The 20005-nt window shown below is 46.2% G+C and overlaps 1 protein-coding gene across 1 annotated transcript in view; it reads left to right on the top strand.

Moving 5' to 3' along the window:
* LOC124001307 (lysophospholipid acyltransferase 2-like) overlaps positions 1 to 20005 on the top strand; it is a 79090-nt gene that overhangs the window by 40647 nt on the left and 18438 nt on the right. Inside the window, exons 2-4 of the mRNA XM_046307989.1 lie at positions 2587 to 2732; positions 9765 to 9842; positions 19894 to 19989. Of these exons, the coding sequence (XP_046163945.1) occupies positions 2587 to 2732; positions 9765 to 9842; positions 19894 to 19989 (320 nt within the window). The remainder of the gene's footprint in view (positions 1 to 2586; positions 2733 to 9764; positions 9843 to 19893; positions 19990 to 20005) is intronic.

Raw genomic sequence — 20005 nt, 5'->3', positions numbered from 1 at the left:
ACACATCTACTCTGTGCTGCTGTCTCCACTACTTTCAATTTGGGAGCACCGTGCAACAAAACAATTATCCAATAAACTCAATGGGTAACGATATTTTGCCACAACACACTTCTTTTCACTGCTCAAACACAGGCTGATAATGGTTAACAAACCAATCATAATGTTTAAATGTAGCTAATTCAATTAATAATGCGTGGGGAACACAACGGCACAATCCCTTTTCACGAAAACCTTCCCTCAGAACTGTGCCGCCTGTTTTTTTTTGTTTTTTTTCCTGAGCTAAGTAATGGCATTCTATAGCTAGCTAGCTAGCAAGAACAACAATGAAATGCACTGGAATTCAAGCTTTAACAAAAAATGATCAACCAGAAGATAATGACAATGTCGGAGATGCTGCTACCGATCCACCACCTCAAAGAAGAAAAAAAAACATGTGTTTTCAAGAGGGGTGCTTTTTCCAATTCTAGTGCCTAAGGAGGAGCACATCCAGCATCCCAATGTCCAAAGTGTGGAGTAAAAGCAGCAGGGAGATTCATTTGGGTCTTGCAACCTAAAACACGAGTCGTTGCTAAAACATAACATAAGCCAGAAGCACATCAAATGCATCGGAGTTGGAGCAACATCAATATTTATACCACCAGGCAGCCAAATTTGACAGGCAACAGGTGGCAGGCAGCCCAAGCCGGTCAACAGGCAGAGCTAACTGAGCTAGAGATGAAACGTAACACTGCTTACTGCATTTTCAAAGAAAAGATGGCTTTTACCAAATTTGGAACAATGTTACTCACTCAGAAAAAGGATGGATTACAAATCAACCCTACATATTATTCACACTATCCGGGAAGAGTGTTAGTGGTATCTGGGCTTTTTGGGATGTTCCTACCCCTAAACCCTTACCCTAAAAGCAAGTTGATTTGTTAGAGAGATCAAATAATTTGATTAGTTGTTGTGAGAGGAAACTAAACGTTTATTTCACTATCCATGTATCAGTTCATAGTCCATGTTGCCTTACATAGTTGATAATAATCTGTTACCTGACTGCAGTAATGGATAACTGTTTGCTGTTCCACTTTTCAATACAATCGGTGTTCTGTTTTGTATGTTACATTTCTTTGTACAAAACTAGTTACCTAATGTAAACGTGGCAAGTGTCTTCACTGACATCTACAACCTCTCCCTGACCCAGTCTGTAATACCTACATGTTTCAAGCAGACCACCATAGTCCCTGTGCCCAAGAACGCCAATGTAACCTGTCTGTAGCCATGAAAGGCTGGTGAGGACTCACATGAACACCATCAACCCAGACACACGGGACCCGCTCCAATTTGCATACCGCTCCAACAGATCCACAGGTGACGCAGTCTCTGTTGCACTCCACACTGCCCTTTCCCACCTGGGCAAAAGGAATCCTTACATGAGAATGCTGTTCATTGACTACAGCTCATAGTGCCCTGCAAGCTCATCACTAAGCTAAGGAGACGGAGAATGAACACCTGCAACTGGATCCTGTACTTCCCGACGGGCTGCCCCAAGGTGGTGAGGGTAGGTAACACATCCGCCATGCTGACCTTTGAACACGGGACCCCCTCAGTGGTGCGTGCTTAGTCCCCTACTGTACTCCCTGTTCACCCACAACTGCATGGCCTCTTCCAAATGTATTCAGCTGCTCCATTGAGAGCATCTTGACTGGCTGCGTCTCCGCTTGGTATGGCAACTGCTTGGAATGCGACTGCAAGGCACTACAGAAGGTAGTGCGTATGGCCCAGTACATTACTGGGGCGGAGCTCTCTGCCATCCAGGACCTCTATACCAGGCGGTGTCAGAGGAAGGCCCTAAAAGACTGATCTCTGCTACCTCATGACAAGCGGTACCGGAGTGCCATGTCTGGGGCCCAAAAGGCTTCCCATACGCTGCTGCTGTGCTGCCCTGTGTCTATGCTGATTGCCTCGTCACTTTTACCCCTACCTACATGTACAAATTACCTCAACTACCTTGTACCTCTGCACATTGATTCGGTACTGGTACTCCTTGTACTGGGGAGGCAGGTAGCCTAGTGGTTAGAGCGTTGGGCCAGTAACGAAAGGTTGCCGGATCGAATCCCTGAGCTGACAAGGTAAAAATCTGTCATTCTGCCCCTGAACAAGGCAGTTAAACCCACTGTTCCCCAGTAGGCAGTCATTGGAAATATGAATTTGTTCTTAACGGACTTGCCTAGTTAAAATAAATAGATCCTCGTTATAGTTATTTAAGGTAACACCTGATGACAATTAAAAATGATAGGACAGTCATTTGCAGTAATAAATAAATAAACATACTTTTTGAGCACCAGAATGAACTATGTCAGGAATAAAGTACTTAAATATTCTGTGTGAAACTAAGTGTCTAGTGGTTGTACAAAACTAGTCTGTATGACATGGGACAGCGGCGGTGTCTGTTTGAGGATGAGGTGTGTGTGTGTGTGGGTGCATCACCTGGTACACGGCTAGTGATGGTTCTTACAGTCTGACCTGGTAATAGAAGCTGTTTTGTTTGTTGTTGTACAAAACTCACTAAAGTTTTGATTATTTCCTTGTCTCCTCTCCCAGGTGAACTTTGTTGTGTGTCAGCTGTTTGCCCTGTTGACAGCCTTCTGGTTTCGTCTGTATCTCCACCCCAGTAAGACCAGTCCCTTCATCAGACATGTGGTGGCAACGCTACTGGGCTTCTACCTGGCTCTCTTCTGCTTCGGCTGGTGAGTGTTGTTACTGTCACATCTTTTCACCTCTCTTCCTGAAATTCTTTCTCTTGTCCCTGGTTCCCTCCATCTCTCCCTTCCTCAGCCCTTCCTGCTTCTCGCACTCTTCCCTCTCTCTCCGTCACACCTTTCTTCCCCTGTGTCTCTGAGCCTCCCCCTCACCCCTGTCGTCTGTCTCTCCCTCCCTCCACCCATCTCTCCTGCCTCTGTCGCCCTCCCTCCATCCTCCCTCCATCCTTTACGGGCCAAGGCAAACTGGTCGATGCAGAGGCAATTGATATCCAATTAGGAAGCCGTTGGGCCTGTTGTAAACAACCTGCTGTCCCTTGGCAGTGTGCCCCTTAGGGTTCTCTCTCGGTGGGTACAGGAAAATGCTAAGTGTGTGTGAGACGTGAACTGCGTCATTCCACCATGGCAGCGGCTCTGTGCATGGTGGATCATGTGCTGCCACCATCGGTACATCATATTGATGGTAAAGTGATACTGTTGTGGTCAGATCAAATTTTGTGTTGTTGCTTTTAGTGTTGTTAGTCATCTGTGAAACGCACCTTCACGGCTTTAGAATGTAGAGGACAGTAGTACCATAAACTGCATTCATTCATATCACTTTAGTTTGACAATCACTGACAAGCCATTCCTTTTTGGTTTTATATATATTTATATTTTTTTCAATAAAAAAAACATACTTTGACAAACAACAGACAACTTTAACATTTACATTTCAACAAACATGAATGACATCCCACCTGCTCAGACCCACATGTTCCCACGCTATCCACACCCAATGTTGTTTCCAATGCTTGTTAGACTCTTCCCCAAATGACTTCACATTGTGTTGTTTCTGTCTGTAGCCAGATTTATTCCAATATTAAAATAATAAAGTATTAGAGTTTTCCATTCTCTTAACATTGGAGTGTCATTTGACCTCTAGTATATAAGTAATAGCTTCTTCAATATAAGTGACGAAAATAAATAATATTGTCCAACCCCATTGGGTATCTCACTGCACCCTCGTATGCCATGTCTTGAGATATGCAGATAGACGGATTAGAAGTAAACATACATTGTAAAACTTCTGACAGATAGCATTGTAACTCTGCCCACAGCTTCTGGACTTTCTAGCACTCCCAGAAGGCATGAAGGGACTTACTTTTACTCCTTCTCTTCCCACAGTCCTGCTACCACTCAACTCTGTCTGACATATTGACTCTGAATGACGCACGCACACCAACTCTCTTCCTCTGCTGTACTTCAGATTGTGAGGACACAGAACGCCCTAGGGGACTTACCAAGTCCATCATACTGCTGTGTACTGTAGATATACAGTCCCAGTCAAATGTTTGGACACACCTAGCCAGTCTAGGGTTTTTCTTTATTTTTACTCTTTTCTACATTTTAGAATAATAGTGAAGACTCAACTATGAAATAACACATTTGGAATCAAAATATATTTGAGATTCTTCAAGTGGCCACCATGTGCAAAGCTTTCAAGGCAAACTCTTGGCATTCTCTCAACGAGCTTCCTGGAATGCATTTCAATTAACAGGTGTGCCTTAAGTTAATTTGTGGAATTTCTTTCCTTAATAGTAGGGGGTATACAGAATATAGCCCTATTTGGTAAAACACCAAGTCCATATTATGGCAAGAACAGCTCAAATAAGCAACGAGAAACGACACTCCATCATTCCTTTTAATACATGGTCAGTCAATGCGGAAAATTTCAAGGACTTTGAAAGTTTCTTCAAGTGTAGTCGCAAAAACCATAAAGCGCTATGATGAAATTGGCTCTAATGAGGACCGTCACAGAAAAGGAAGACAGAGTTACCTCTGCTGCAGAGGATAAGTTCAGAGTTAGCCTCAGATTACAGCCCAAATAAATGCTTCAGAGTTCAAGTAACAGACACATCTCCACATCAACTGTTCAGAGGAGACTGCATGAATCAGGCCTTCATGGTATAATTGCTGCAAAGAAACCACTACAGAAGGACACCAATAATAAGAAGAGACATGCTTGGGCCAAGAAACATGAGCGATGGACATTAGACCGGTGGAAATCTGTCTTTTGGTCTGATGAGTCCAAAATGTCGATGTTTGGGTCCAACTGTGTTTCTTTGAGATGCAGACTACTGTACGTGAACGGATGATCTCACCGTGTGTGGTTCCCACTGTGAAGCATGGAGGAGGAGGTGTGATGGTGAGAGGAATACTTTGGCACACTTAATCAGCATGGCTACCACAGCATACTGTTGGAGAAGCATTCCAGGTTGAAGCTAGTTGAGAGAATGTCAAGAGTGGTGGCTACTTTGAAAAATCTGAACTGTAAAATATATTTTGATTTAACACTTTCTTTTGGTCACTACACGATTCCGTTTGTTGTTTCATAGTTTTGATGTCTTCACTATTAGTATACAATGTACTTGAATGAGTAGGTGTCAACTTTTGACTGGTACTGTATTTGGATCGTTGTCACGTCATACTACTGTGTACTGTAGAGAAACTCAGCCAAAAAATAAATAAACTGCGTATATTTTCAGAAAACCCAAAAGTAATAGTCTGTATCTGGTGTGGCCACCAGCTGCATTAAGTACTGCAGTGCATCTCCTCCTCATGGACTGCACCAGATTTGCCAGTTCATGCTGTGGCATGTCAACCCACTCTTCCACCAAGGCACCTGCAAGTTCCCAAACATTTCTGGGGTGCATGGCCCTAGCCCTCACCCTCTGATCCAACAGGTCCCAGATATGCTCAACAGGATTGAGATCCAGGCTCTTTGCTGGGCATGGCAGAACACTGACATTCCTGTCTTGCAGGAAATCACGCACAAAACGAGCAGTATGGCTGGTGGCATTGTCATGTCAGTATGAGCCTGCAGGAAGGGTACCACATGAGATAGGATGTTTTCTATGTAACGCACAGCGTTGAGATTGCCTGCAATGACAAGAAGCTCTGTCCGATGATGCTGTGACACACTGCCCCAGACCTTGACGGACCCTCCACCTTCAAATCGATCCCACTCCAGAGTACAGGCCTTGGTGTTACGCCCATTCCTTCGACGATAAACGTAAATCCGACCATCTCCCCTGGTGAGACAAAACTGTGACTCGTCAGTGGAGAGCACTTTATGCCAGTCCTGTCTGGTCCTGTGACGGTGGGTTTGTGCCCATAGGCGATGTTGTTACTGGTGAAAACCTGCCTTTACAACAGGCCTACAATACAGTGGGCATCTTTCCTTTGGTGTTTTTCCAGAGTCGGTAGAAAGGTCTCTATGGTGTCCTTACTTTTCATAACTGTGACCTTAATTGCCTACCGTCTGTAAGCTGTTCGTGTCTTAACGGCAGTTCCACAGGTGAATGTTCATTAATTGTTTATGGGTCATTGAACCAGCATGGGATACAGTGTTTCTTTGAAAGACAGGGTCTTGAAAAAGGGACGTTTCTTCTTTTGCTGAGTGTATTTGGATATTTGTCCACCATGACTGCTGCGTACTGTGGATGAGTGATGCACCGATATGACATTTTTTGTCCGATACCGATATTTTCCTTGCCGAAATAAACGATACAGATAACTGTTAACTGTACTAGAATGCTTAAAAGTTAAGTAGTTAACACACACGGACGCAGTTGTTTAAGGCACTGCATCTCAGTTCAAGAGGCGACATTACAGTCCCTGGTTCGAATCCAGGCTTTATCACATCTGGCTGTGATTGGGAGTCCCATAGGGCTGCGCACAATTGGCTCAGCGTCGTCTGAGTTTGGCCGGGATAGGCCGTCATTGTAAATAATATTTTGTTCTTAACTGACTTGCCTAGTTATATAAAAGTTATACACAGACCAAAAATATTTGTTTGGGGCATTCACATATGTCCCCATTACCAGGAAAACTTCATCAAACCTATTTCTTTCACTTACTTGCTGTGCTGTTTTCATCGTTCAGTTTCATTCTCAACCATTATTTCTTCACACATGTCAAGCAGTGAAGTTTCAGCTCCGTCTTTCCGTAGCCTCTCTTCGTCGGCGCGAACTGTCACTGTGTCCGTTTCCATCTTGTCCAGCTGTGAATGTAACATTTCACGGAAACCCTGTCTCTTGTCTGCATGGAAGTCGCGGTCCTTGTACATAGCATCGAACATGGAAGTAGTGGTCCTTGTACCTAGCATCGAGCATGGAAGTCGCGGTCCTTGTACCTAGCATTGAGCATGGAAGTCGCGGTCCTTGTACCTAGCATCGAGCATGGAAGTCGCGGTCCTTGTACCTAGCATCGAGCATGGAAGTAGCGGTCCTTGTACCTAGCATCGAGCATGGAAGTAGCGGTCCTTGTACCTAGCATCGAGCATGGAAGTAGCGGTCCTTGTACCTAGCATCGAGCATGGAAGTAGCGGTCCTTGTACCTAGCATCGAGCATGGAAGTAGCGGTCCTTGTACCTAGCATCGAGCATGGAAGTAGCGGTCCTTGTACCTAGCATCGAGCATGGAAGTAGCGGTCCTTGTACCTAGCATCGAGCATGGAAGTAGCGGTCCTTGTACCTAGCATCGAGCATGGAAGTAGCGGTCCTTGTACCTAGCATCGAGCATGGAAGTAGCGGTCCTTGTACCTAGCATCGAGCATGGAAGTCGCGGTCCTTGTACCTAGCATCGAGCATGGAAGTCGCGGTCCTTGTACCTAGCATTGAGCATGGAAGTCGCGGTCCTTGTACCTAGCATCGAGCATGGAAGTAGCGGTCCTTGTACCTAGCATCGAGCATGGAAGTCGCGGTCCTTGTACCTAGCATCGAGCATGGAAGTAGCGGTCCTTGTACCTAGCATCGAGCATGGAAGTAGCGGTCCTTGTACCTAGCATCGAGCATGGAAGTAGCGGTCCTTGTACCTAGCATCGAGCATGGAAGTAGCGGTCCTTGTACCTAGCATCGAGCATGGAAGTAGCGGTCCTTGTACCTAGCATCGAGCATGGAAGTAGCGGTCCTTGTACCTAGCATCGAGCATGGAAGTAGCGGTCCTTGTACCTAGCATCGAGCATGGAAGTAGCGGTCCTTGTACCTAGCATCGAGCATGGAAGTCGCGGTCCTTGTACCTAGCATCGAGCATGGAAGTCGCGGTCCTTGTACCTAGCATCGAGCATGGAAGTCGCGGTCCTTGTACCTAGCATCGAGCATGGAAGTAGCGGTCCTTGTACCTAGCATCGAGCATGGAAGTCGCGGTCCTTGTACCTAGCATCGAGCATGGAAGTAGCGGTCCTTGTACCTAGCATCGAGCATGGAAGTAGCGGTCCTTGTACCTAGCATCGAGCATGGAAGTAGCGGTCCTTGTACCTAGCATCGAGCATGGTGGTGACACCGTAAAGAGAATGCAACCTACTCGCTTTGTTGAGCAGGTGTTTTAATGCCATGACAGATGGTATCATGTCTGCTGCAGGCGCAGTTGATGAGCTTATTTCTCCAGTCAGTTGTTTGAATGGAGCTAGCTAGTGTGTTCATGTTCTCAAATGCCATTGAAATGGCAGCAGCGGTATGACAACCAGCACATTCATGAACATGCTATACGACTTCAGTATGAAATCCTTGTTGACCCACTGTGCTGTCAGACTCCACATGCTCGTGGGGCTGGTATCGCTGGTCCAAATATCAGCCGCGAAGCTAATAGCAGTAACATTGTGTTTACATTTTCAAAAATAAAAAAAATAAAATTGACACTTACTGTGTAATTCCAGTAGGGCAACATCTGAAAAATAGCGCACTAGATAGTGTGCACTGGTGCTAGACCAGTTGGCGAAAGCCAACATCAACCATGGCAGAGAATGGTTGATTGTCAAGGGCAATGAATCCATTATCTTGGTGCCTTTGAGTTGTCTCGCTGAAAATGTCTTACTCTTTTAAATGACTGCTTGACTTGTTGACTGCTCCATCCACACAGGAAACATTGTGGGCTAGTTCAGGAATGCTCTGTTGCACGTGTAGCGTTACATTTCGCATGGCGTCATTACGTCATCTACCTACGTTGTATAAAGGTACGCATGTCAGCTTTGACATCGGTTTTGCATATCGGTGTTAAACTAGACATCGGGTCGATGTTGGCATTTTTAGCTAATATCGGCCGGTTCCGATATGCTCCCGCTATATCGTGCTTCCCTACTGTAGATATCTGTCCATCACATTATACCCTCTTTTTTTCCCCCATATCTTTCTGGAGAGTTGGAGTTGCTTCGGTGAAGCACATCTCCAGTGTTGCAGAAGGGACTGAGGATAGCTGTAGGCTAGTTTGAGCCTAGAGGCAGAAACAAAGTAGACGTGTCCTTGAGTACAGCATTGTTTCACTTGGTTATCTGCCCTCAGATCATCCACCAGTCCGTAGATAGAGGGGAGAAAAAGGGCCTTTTGGAATCCTGTCCTCCAGAACACACCTCCTAGCTGTGTGCTTATCATGCGTTCATCATGGGGCTATATCAGACATCAGTGTTCTTTATCCCGAGTTCGGACTTCATCAAGATTCAGCCCTTAGAGGAGCGAGAGGAGCGAGGCGGGCGGCGGGGAGGAGCGAGGCGGGCGGCGGGGAGGAGCGAGGCGGGCGGCGGGGCGGGCGGGGGGGAGGACCGAGGCGGGCGGGGGGAGGAGCGAGGCGGGGGGGAGAGAGAGAGGAGGAGGAGGCGGGGAGGAGTGGAGCGAGGCGGGCGGGGGGAGAGAGGAGGAGCGAGGCGGCGGAGAGGAGGAGGAGGAGAGGGGAGGAGGAGCGAGGCGGCGGGGGAGGAGCGAGGCAGGGAGAGGTGGCGGCGGGGAGGAGCGAGGCGGCGGGGAGGAGCGAGGGGGAGTCGGCGGTGGGGAGGAGCGAGGAGGAGGAGGCGTCGGGGAGGAGGTGGTGGGGAGAGGAGGGGGAGGAGGCGTCGGGGAGGAGGTGGTGGGGAGAGAGGAGGGGGAGGAGGAGGAGGCGGCGGGGAGGAGGTGGTGGGGAGCGGGGAGGAGCGAGGAGGGGGTGGGAGAGGAGAGGAGAGGCGGTGGTGAATGTTAGGTTCTGACCCCTTGTCATTTCTTTTTCTCAACAGGTACGCCTTACATTTCCTTGTCCAGAGTGGCCTGACCTACAGTATCATGATGTTCGCTGGGCTGGAGCACATGCACAAGTGAGTCATGTTTCTATTCAATGTGAAATAAACTGCTCATTCACTGGCAGCTGTAGTAACAAGTCCAAGATTGTCTGAATCAAGTCTCCAGTGAACACGTGATGCCAACACATGACGTTGTGGCTTTGCATAAAGCATTGCTTTCAGAAAACAAATCAATAACACTCTATACTGACGTAGTCCGTCTTGTCACAATGCTGATGAATTGAATTGAACTGCAGTGGAAGGTTATTGGCCTTTTTAGAGTGGTGTTCCAGGATGTTTACCCAGCAACAGGAAGGACTTGGCCTTGTGCCCAGCTGTTGCAATTCATCTCTAACATAGGATTTTTGATTAAGTGTAATTTCTATATATGAGGGAGGAGAATGGCCTTGGTTCAACATGATTGTTTTAGTTCAGGTTGCAGAGCGTTGTTCTGTGGGCGCTGAAGAGACTCGACTCCTGATGGTGATGGCACTACCCCCTCAGGCGCCCATCTGTGTCCATGTCCCCACCCCTCCCTCCCTCCAAACAGTCTGAGCCATTCAGCCAGCTATCACCCCCCCAGCCATCTTCTGTGGTTATTTTTACTGAAGGGCAAGGCTGTGAGGTCAGGTGTGGAAAGAAGTGAAAGCTCTCTCCTAAGGGAAGGTTTTAAAAAATACCCCAGCTCCAATATCCATCACGATGACCGCAACAGTGCAATAGAGGGTCCTAATTGTAATATGCTCAGTAATTATCCACTCCGTAATTGTGCACTCGGTAACCGTCCACTTTAATCGTATTCAGAGGTGACATTTCAAAACAAACGAAGCCCTCAATTTTTTAATTTCCTGGTGTTCCACGTCAGTATTGCTGTGAGGTTCCAGGAAGCTGAGGAATGTGGCGGTCATCCAAGCTGAGCTGAGATTGATTGGACCACACCTCAAAGCAGGGCCTGGTTGTGAAGTTCAGCCTCAGCATTTGCCTTACTCAACCTTTTTGTGGAGTTGGTTGAGCTTTAACTTGGTCACGTGGGTGCTGAACTTGCAGATGCTTTTGTCTATTAGAACCCACAAACCTTTTGAATAGACTTAGCCCGTCATTACCATAACAGGTCTTTTTAGAGGTCCGTGAACAGCTTTCCGTATGTGTACAGTTTCATGTATCACTACTGCTTGATTACTATGGCTGAGGTCATACACAGAAATCAACAGAGACCAGCTCTACATTTTCAGCTTTGAAGTCTGCTGTCCTTCGAGTGAAAGTGGTTATGGGGAGTAAATGGCTCAGTGGAGACCACCTATGTGAATGAAATTATAAGGATTTTTCTCAAAAATTAACAGCTTGCGGGAGAACATTTTTAGCTGAGACGGGGGGGGGGGGGGCATTGTGGCCCCGTCCGAAAATACCCTGGGATAGGGCCAACCAGGCAGGATATAACCCCACCCACTTGGCAAAAGCACAGCTCCCACACCACCAGAGGGATATCAAGAGTACATAGCCTTGTCTCAGGGTAGTAAGTTGGCCGAGTATAGCCTATGAAGATCTCCCCCACCACACAAGCCTGAGGGGGAGCAAGACCGTGCAGGAAGACGACTGAACGGGCGGCAGGTAGCCTAGTGGTTGGAGTGTAGGGGCGGCAGGTAGCCTAGTGGTTGCAGTGTAGGGGCGGCAGGTAGCCTAGTGGTTGGAGTGTAGGGGCGGCAGGTAGCCTAGTGGTTAGAGTGTAGGGGCGGCAGGTAGCCTAGTGGTTAGAGTGTAGGGGCGGCAGGTAGCCTAGTGGTTGGAGTGTAGGGGCGGCAGGTAGCCTAGTGGTTGGAGTGTAGGGGCGGCAGGTAGCCTAGTGGTTGGAGTGTAGGGGCGGCAGGTAGCCTAGTGGTTAGAGTGTTGGGCCAGTAACCGAAAGGTTGCGAGATCGAATCCCCGCACTGACAATGTAGTTAACCCACTGTTCCCCTGTAGGCCATCATTGTAAATAAGAATTTGTTCTTAACTGACTTGCCTAGTTAAATAAATAAAAAATCCATAAATAGAGAACGTCAGTGACTCAACCCACTCAAGTCGGGTATAGGGAAGGAAGCCTGGCAAGATGTGATGCACCCTTGTTAGGGCTGGCATTTCTCGATCTTTCTCATCAACATCTTAAGTGTTTGCTTCAGGGCTGAGAGGAGTGGTAACGCAAAGTCTGCTTGACTAAAAGAGATTGGCAAAATTAGAAGTAGCTAAAGATGGGGGGAGAGGAGAGGAGACTGAGTTCAGGAGGATAGACAAGGTTATAGTTTTTCTAATAAAGTATGTAGAGAGAATAGACTGCATTATTTACAATATCAAATCTCTCCTACTTTATCTCCTTCTCAATCACTCTCCTCAGTCATCCCTCCCTCCATCTCTCTCTGCTTACTCATCCCTTCCTCCTCCATATGGGTCTCCCTCTCCACGTCCATCCTGCTGCCTTTCTCCAGACACCTCACCAGGCAGATTAGAATGGAATTTCCTGGGAAGCATTACACCCAGTGGAGGCTGGTGCTAGAAATGCTAGCAAGCCCCACGAGAGCAAATCCATCTCCTGTAGACTTCAAATGGAGCAGAACAAACATGCATATACAACAGTCTCCAATCCCCTGACTGCACTTCATCTGAAAACCACCTTGTTAGTGGAGTAGCCTAGCCCCTCAATGTGCAAAGTACAACACTATTTTCAACTATTGTCATATACATATAGTTATGGCCATTGTTTAACAAGCATTTCACTACACCCGCAATAACTTCTGCTAAATATGTGACCAATGAAATTTGATAGAAATGCCATGGTGTCAATGACTGTTTTGGTGAAGGAAGAAGTCAACTGCATGTGGGTATTGTGATTCACACACACTCTGTTTAGTTCTAGGCTACACACATTGACTTGTCATTCAGTTGCTGTTGCAACTCCTGGGTAATGTTCAACTTGTCTGTTCATTCACCTGTTGAATGTGCCTGGAGAAAGGTTGGAATGTTCTAGAGAGGTTGTCCTCCGCTCTCTCTGCCTGTTATAACACACTGACTTGTGGAAGGGGAGGTGGCATACCGTTTGTATGAATGTACTTTGCATTCATTTTTTGCTGAGGATTGACATGTATTTAATGAATCCCAAAAACTGTTTTGCTGATAATACTTTGTCTATAACTCGAAACGTTGTATATGCAGAAAGTCTGGCGCGCTACTGATTCCAACCTCCATTCAGATAACAGACTTTGAAATGGAGAACCTGACAATAGAGGGAGTATAAGCGATCGAGAGGGAGAGGTGACAAAGCGAGTGAAGGACACGGTGATAGTGCCCACATGAAAGGCTGTGTTATTTATACCATGTTGCTATTGAAGCCTGAACCACCATCCCTTTGTGTGGCAAGGCCTGTGAAAGAAATGACATAACCAACCTACCTGCTGCCTGGCAGGCAACAGAGAAAGGCACATTTTCCCACACATGGGTATATTATACACTCTGCAGCACATTGCCCTGATTTCTGTCCTATTATATTAGGGTAATTGGAGGGGTTATGAGGCGTGATTAATCGTGGGTCGGGGCATCGGGAGGCGGCGGAGGTCCAGGCAAGGTACCACACTGCTTGGGAATGCTAAGTGCTTTGGGCCGAGGCTCGCTGCCAGCTCATTGGCTGGAAACACGAGCAACGGGTTGGCTTTTTGTTCCCTGCCGGTTGAAATGGCACTGATAAAACCGTCACCTCCGAGACATGTCTGCCCTGTGACTGAGTGGACAGTTGGCTGGTTCTGCAGTTGGATGCGTCGCATGGCAACTTGACTATGACTCTGGTCTTGCAAATGTTCCTCAGGAGAGCAACACAAACAGGGGTAATGTTCCTCAGGAGAGCAACACAAACAGGGGTAATGTTCCTCAGGAGAGCAACACAAACAGGGGTAATGTTCCTCAGGAGAGCAACACAAACAGGGGTAATGTTCCTCAGGAGAGCAACACAAACAGGGGTAATGTTCCTCAGGAGAGCAACACAAACAGGGGTAATGTTCCTCAGGAGAGCAACACAAACAGGGGTAATGTTCCTCAGGAGAGCAACACAAACAGGGGTAATGTTCCTCAGGAGAGCAACACAAACAGGGGTAATGTTCCTCAGGAGAGCAACACAAACAGGGGTAATGTTCCTCAGGAGAGCAACACAAACAGGGGTAATGTTCCTCAGGAGAGCAACACAAACAGGGGTAATGTTCCTCAGGAGAGCAACACAAACAGGGGTAATGTTCCTCAGGAGAGCAACACAAACAGGGGTAATGTTCCTCAGGAGAGCAACACAAACAGGGGTAATGTTCCTCAGGAGAGCAACACAAACAGGGGTAATGTTCCTCAGGAGAGCAACACAAACCGGGGTAATGGGAGTGGTCCCATTGCAGATGGGTGGAGTTTTTGTATTCCGTGATGATCGTTTGAAGTACATAGGCCAAGACGTAGGCTAATACAGTAAATGCTAAATAAGCCCAATAGTCTTTAGAAACTCCCATCTTGGAGCTGCTGGAATGAAGTAAGCCCATTGATTCAGCATCGATTTGTTCCTCTTGCTCTCCGTGCCGTGGGCCACTTCAATCTGGCCTGGTGATGTTTAATGCTGCGCTGGGCTGGCACGGAGCCCTGCATTCCCCCTTGGACCTGAAACTTAACAATAAACCTGAATGATAACACTGACCCGTACTACACCAAACCTAAACACGCAATGGTATCCGCCATTAGCCTAACCATAAACAGACTAAACCTGAGCACAGCACTGATGATGCAGTGACAGTTCCCATGACCTTAACACTATCCCAAATCTGACCACAAAACTCCAATCTTCAATAACCCACCTGTCCATACAACCTTACACCAAATATGTAACAAACAATATACCTCAACACAAACTCTAACTCCACTGTCGATGGTTAAAAGGTCCCACTCAGGCTAACTGTCAGTATGATTGAGTTGTGACGTGAGGAGGGGTCACACCGTCCTCAGCTGACACATCCAATCAGTCACTGTCTCCGGTACCCGGTCCTATGTGTCACAGTGTAGGACGATTCAGACCAGAGTTTTGTATTTAAGAACCAACTTTTTTAAATTTTGTATTTTTTTTCATCCAGGATGCGTTTCCGTATGGTGTATGAATGTACATACTTGTGTGTGTGACTGGACTGCACGTGTGCTCTGGTCTGCACGTGTGCTCTGGTCTGCGTGTTTGTTCGTGTCATTCAGGGTCATTTTAGTTGGTATAGTTTTATATATATATATGTATATATGTGTGTGTGTGTGTGTGTGTGTGTGTGTGTGTGTGTGTGTGTGTGTGTGTGTGTGTGTGTGTGTGTGTGTGTGTGTGTGTGTGTGTGTGTGTGTGTGTGTGTGTGTGTGTGTGTGTGTGTGAGGAGTGTCAAGCATCAAATATTGTTTACCCTCCTGCATAGAGAGATTAATACATAGAGTAGCATGTGGTCACAGATGTGGCATAGTGGTCACAGATGTGGCATAGAGTAGCATGTGGTCACAGATGTGGCATAGTGGTCACAGATGTGGCATAGAGTAGCATGTGGTCACAGATGTGGCATAGTGGTCACAGATATGTGGGCAGATGTTGGCAGCCTGACAGATGAGAGCTTGTGATTCTCACTCAAACTCCTTAATGCCACTGTGTGCCTATATGAGTGTGTAGTCAGAATTCCTGCATTTATTCACCTCTAGTGCTTTTCATTATCTTGCTGCTTGTCTTTTGCCGTTCATCTGGGCCTCCCAGGGGGTTAAGTCGTCAAGTTGCCCCGTCTGAGGCCGTCCCTCAGTGGGGAGGCAGTCTACTTTAGACCCACACTTCAGTTACTGCAAATTACACCAGGAAGAGAGTCCCGTATGGGCCTTCTGTAAATACACTGTCTGTTAACACGTTCTTATTGGTCTAGGAACAGTGGGTTAACTGCTGCTCTAACCACTAGGCTACATGTTGCTCATTTTCTGTTAGTGTAATACTGCTGCTACTGTGTCATTAATATAACATCCCATGAATTATAAAAAATAGAAATTGACAAATAGGATTTATAGTTTTGTCAGAACAGAAAATGGTTGGATAGGACAGTAAAATATGCTTCATGGTGATATCAGTTTCAGGTGTTAGTCATGTCTGCCTGTCTTTGAGGGCTTATTTAGGGAGTGACGGTAGAATGCCTTTGTCTTCTGGGGGTGTTTCCAATTGACTGCCTTTTGATATGAAGGGAGCTCGGAGGATTCAGACTTCTGTGAGGACAATGGTAGTATCCTCAACTTCTCACTCTTCCATGCAAGGAAATACATTAGTGTTCACTGTTCAGACCAGGCTGCCCTGCCACCCTCTCACCAGGCTGCCCTGCCACCCTCTCACCAGGCTGCCCTGCCACCCTCTCACCAGGCTGCCATGCCACCCTCTCACCGGGCTGCCATGCCAAGTGAGAGCACACAGCGCTGAGATGCCCATTGTGCCCACTGCCTGTTCTTGCCAATCCCCCTCTTATAACACCAATAACCATGAGCCTTTGCTTGGAATCTCAATATAATGCTAACCTTTGGGGTAGACGCACACACATAGCTGTTTAATGTCCTGTGGGATTAACACTGGCATTTGTTTCTATTTCTCAGCAAATGTTTGTAACCCCTTTCAGCTCATTGTTTCCATTTGGTTGATCTGAAACATTGTGATAAATAAAGAGTTCCTCTAATATCTACATTACATACTTGGCATGGAAGCACTGCGTTTGACTTGGCGTAGCTGGTTGATTTTAAACTAGTCCTGATTTAGTGCTCATCTCAAGTACAATGGCAGTCTGGTTTTCATAAGGGAGAAGCAAAAGGCGTAATGCTCGCTCAACATGTAAAAACTCATTGTAATATTTAAGCAAAGTTTTAAAAAAGCTTGATGTTTTGGCCACCACTGCCCTTCATCATGAAATGCATTCAATTCATATAGACACTTAGGCTTGATCCTATTCCATAGCACCATGGCCATGTAACCATGGATGACCATCTTACTGAATCTAAGATGCAAACAAACCACCAGCGTTCTTCCTCATCTCCAACAAAGACTAGGTGATTTGCCTGACTGCCTTTCTGATGTCCATGATCCCTTCCGTTGAGGAGAACAAGATGGACGCTACAGCTAGCTGACTCTTTATGATGTCCAAGATCCCTTCCGTTGAGGAGAACAAGATGGACGCTACAGCTAGCTGAGTCTTTATGATGTCCAAGATCCCTTCCCTTGAGGAGAACAAGATGGACGCTACAGCTAGCTGAGTCTTTCTGATGTCCAAGATCCCTTCCGTTGAGGAGAACAAGATGGACGCTACAGCTAGCTGACTCTTTATGATGTCCAAGATCCCTTCCCTTGAGGAGAACAAGATGGACGATGCAGCTAGCTGAGTCTTTATGATGTCCAAGATCCCTTCCCTTGAGGAGAACAAGATGGACGATGCAGCTAGCTGAGTCTTTATGATGTCCAAGATCCCTTCCGTTGAGGAGAACAAGATAGACGCTACAGCTAGCTGAGTCTTTATGATGTCCATGATCCCTTCCGTTGAGAACAAGATGGACGCTACAGCTAGCTGAGTCTTTATGATGTCCAAGATCCCTTCCGTTGAGGGGAACAAGATGGACGCTACAGCTAGCTGACTCTTTATGATGTCCAAGATCCCTTCCGTTGAGGAGAACAAGATGGACGCTACAGCTAGCTGACTCTTTATGATGTCCAAGATCCCTTCCGTTGAGGAGAACAAGATGGATGATGCAGCTAGCTGAATCAGCGTTTGCTTTGTACCAGCTCTCAGTACTCACTCACTCCACAAACAGTGGCAAGAAAAGGTATGCGAACCCTTTGGAAATACCTCGATTTCCGCATCAATTGGTCATAATATTTGATCTGATCTTCATCTTGTTCACAACAATAGACAGTTTTCTTAAACTAACATACACACTTATACGCTTCCATGTCTATTGAACACAATATGTAAACATTTACAGTGCAGGGTGGAAAAGTATAAGAGCCCTTGGATTTAATAACTGGTTGACCCGCCTTTGGCAGCAATAACCTCAACCAAACGTTTTCTGTAGTTGTGGATCAGACCTGCACAGAATGTTTAAATTATGTATTAAATATAGACAAAAATACAATTTGTGTGTTATTAGTTTAAGCACACGGTTTGTCTCTATTGTTGTGACTTAGATGAAGATCAAATTTGATCTGATGACTAATTTATGCAGAAATCCAGGTAATTCCAAAGAGTTCACATACTTTTTTGTGTGTGTGTCCCAATGGATGTGTTCAACGTGATAGATGGCTAGTGTGGATCATTTAAAAAATGACCAGTGACTACTGGACTCTGTTCTGATGTAAATCTGCACTAATATACTACTGTCACAAACCGGCTCAAAGTGCGTAACAAAAAAGGAGACGTGGAGATAAGGAATAACAAAATATATTTATTTAACTAACTGTGTGTGCGTGTGTGTGAGATCAATAGTGTAAGTGAGTGGTTACGTGCATAAATGTGATGAGGGGTGTTGAAAGGTGCCAACGCAAACAAGCACAAATTCCACAAGCTCTTGCTGAGGGCGATTCGCTGATCCACCTCTACACAGACGACACCATTCTGTATACTTCTGGCCCTTCCTTGGACACTGCTATCTAACCTCCAAACGAGCTTCAATGCCATACAACACTCCTTCCGTGGCCTCCAACTGCTCTTAAACGCTAGTAAAACCAAATGCATGCTTTTCAACCGTTCGCTGCCTGCACCCGCACGCCCGACTAGCATCACCACCCTGGATGGTTCCGACCTAGAATATGTGGACATCTATAAGTACCTAGGTGTCTGGCTAGACTGTAAACTCTCCTTCCAGACTCATCAAACATCTCCAATCGAAAATCAAATCTAGAGTCTGCTTTCTATTCCGCAACAAAGCCTCCTTCACTCACGCCGCCAAACCTACCCTAGTAAAGTAGACTTCGGCGATGTCCTCTACAAAATAGCTTCCAATACTCAGCAAACTGGATGCAGTTTATCACACTGCCATCCGTTTTGTTATTAAAGCACCTTATACCACCCACCACTGCGACCTGTATGCTCTAGTCGACTGGCCCTCGCTACATATTCGTCGCTAGACCCACTGGCTCCAGGTCATCTACAAGTCCATGCTAGGTAAATCTCCGCGATATCTCAGTTCACTGGTTACGATGGCAACACCCACCCGTAGCACGCGCTCCAGCAGGTGTATCTCACTGATCATCCCTAAAGCCAACACCTCATTTGGCCGCCTTCCAGTTCTCTGCTGCCTGTGACTGGAACGAATTGCAAAAATCGCTAAAGTTGGAGACTTATCTACCTCACCAACTTTAAACATTTGCTATCTGAGCAGCTAACCGATCGCTGCAGCTGTACATAGTCCATCGGGAAATAGCCCACCCAATTTACCTACCTCATCCCCATACTGTTTTTATTTATTTACTTTACTGCTCTTTTGCACACCAGTATCTCTACCTGCTCATGACCATCTGATCATTTATCACTCCAGTGTTAATCTGCTAAATTGTAATTATTCGCCTACCTCCTCATGCCTTTTGCACACAATGTATATAGACTATTTTTTTCTTATTTCCACTGTGTTATTGACTTGTTTATTGTTTACTCCATGTGTAACTCTGTGTTGTTGTCTGTTCACACTGCTATGCTTTATCTTGGCCAGGTCGCAGTTGTAAATGAACTTGTTCTCAACTAGCTTACCTGGTTAAATAAAGGTGAAAAATAATAAAATAATAAAACAACCGAAATCTGTGTCTGCATGGAGAGAGTCTCCTCAATGAATGGGAAAGAGGAAAATTTATCCTGGGACACACCCGGGGCCAGGTGTGTCCCATTTCACTGACGATCCTCCCGGCTCCGCCCACCAACATCCTATTAAGGAAAACAAGAGTAAAGGGAGAATTCGTCAGACACAGTGGGAGGGTTGTCACACTACCTAGAATGAAATAATATATTGGGAATATATGCTAGTATAGACATTGGAAAGTGACTAACCTTGTCTCTCCTCTCTCTCTCTACAGGTTGTGCTTCATTGTGGCTCTGGGCTACCTCAGTTTCTGCCAGGTCACCCGGGTTTACGTGTTCGACTATGGCATGTACTCTGCAGACTTCACCGGGTAACGTCTGGGTGTT

This window comes from Oncorhynchus gorbuscha, linkage group LG17 (genome assembly GCF_021184085.1).
Source record: "Oncorhynchus gorbuscha isolate QuinsamMale2020 ecotype Even-year linkage group LG17, OgorEven_v1.0, whole genome shotgun sequence".
Taxonomy (NCBI): domain Eukaryota; kingdom Metazoa; phylum Chordata; class Actinopteri; order Salmoniformes; family Salmonidae; genus Oncorhynchus; species Oncorhynchus gorbuscha.
This window is presented reverse-complemented; position numbering and strand designations above follow the sequence as displayed.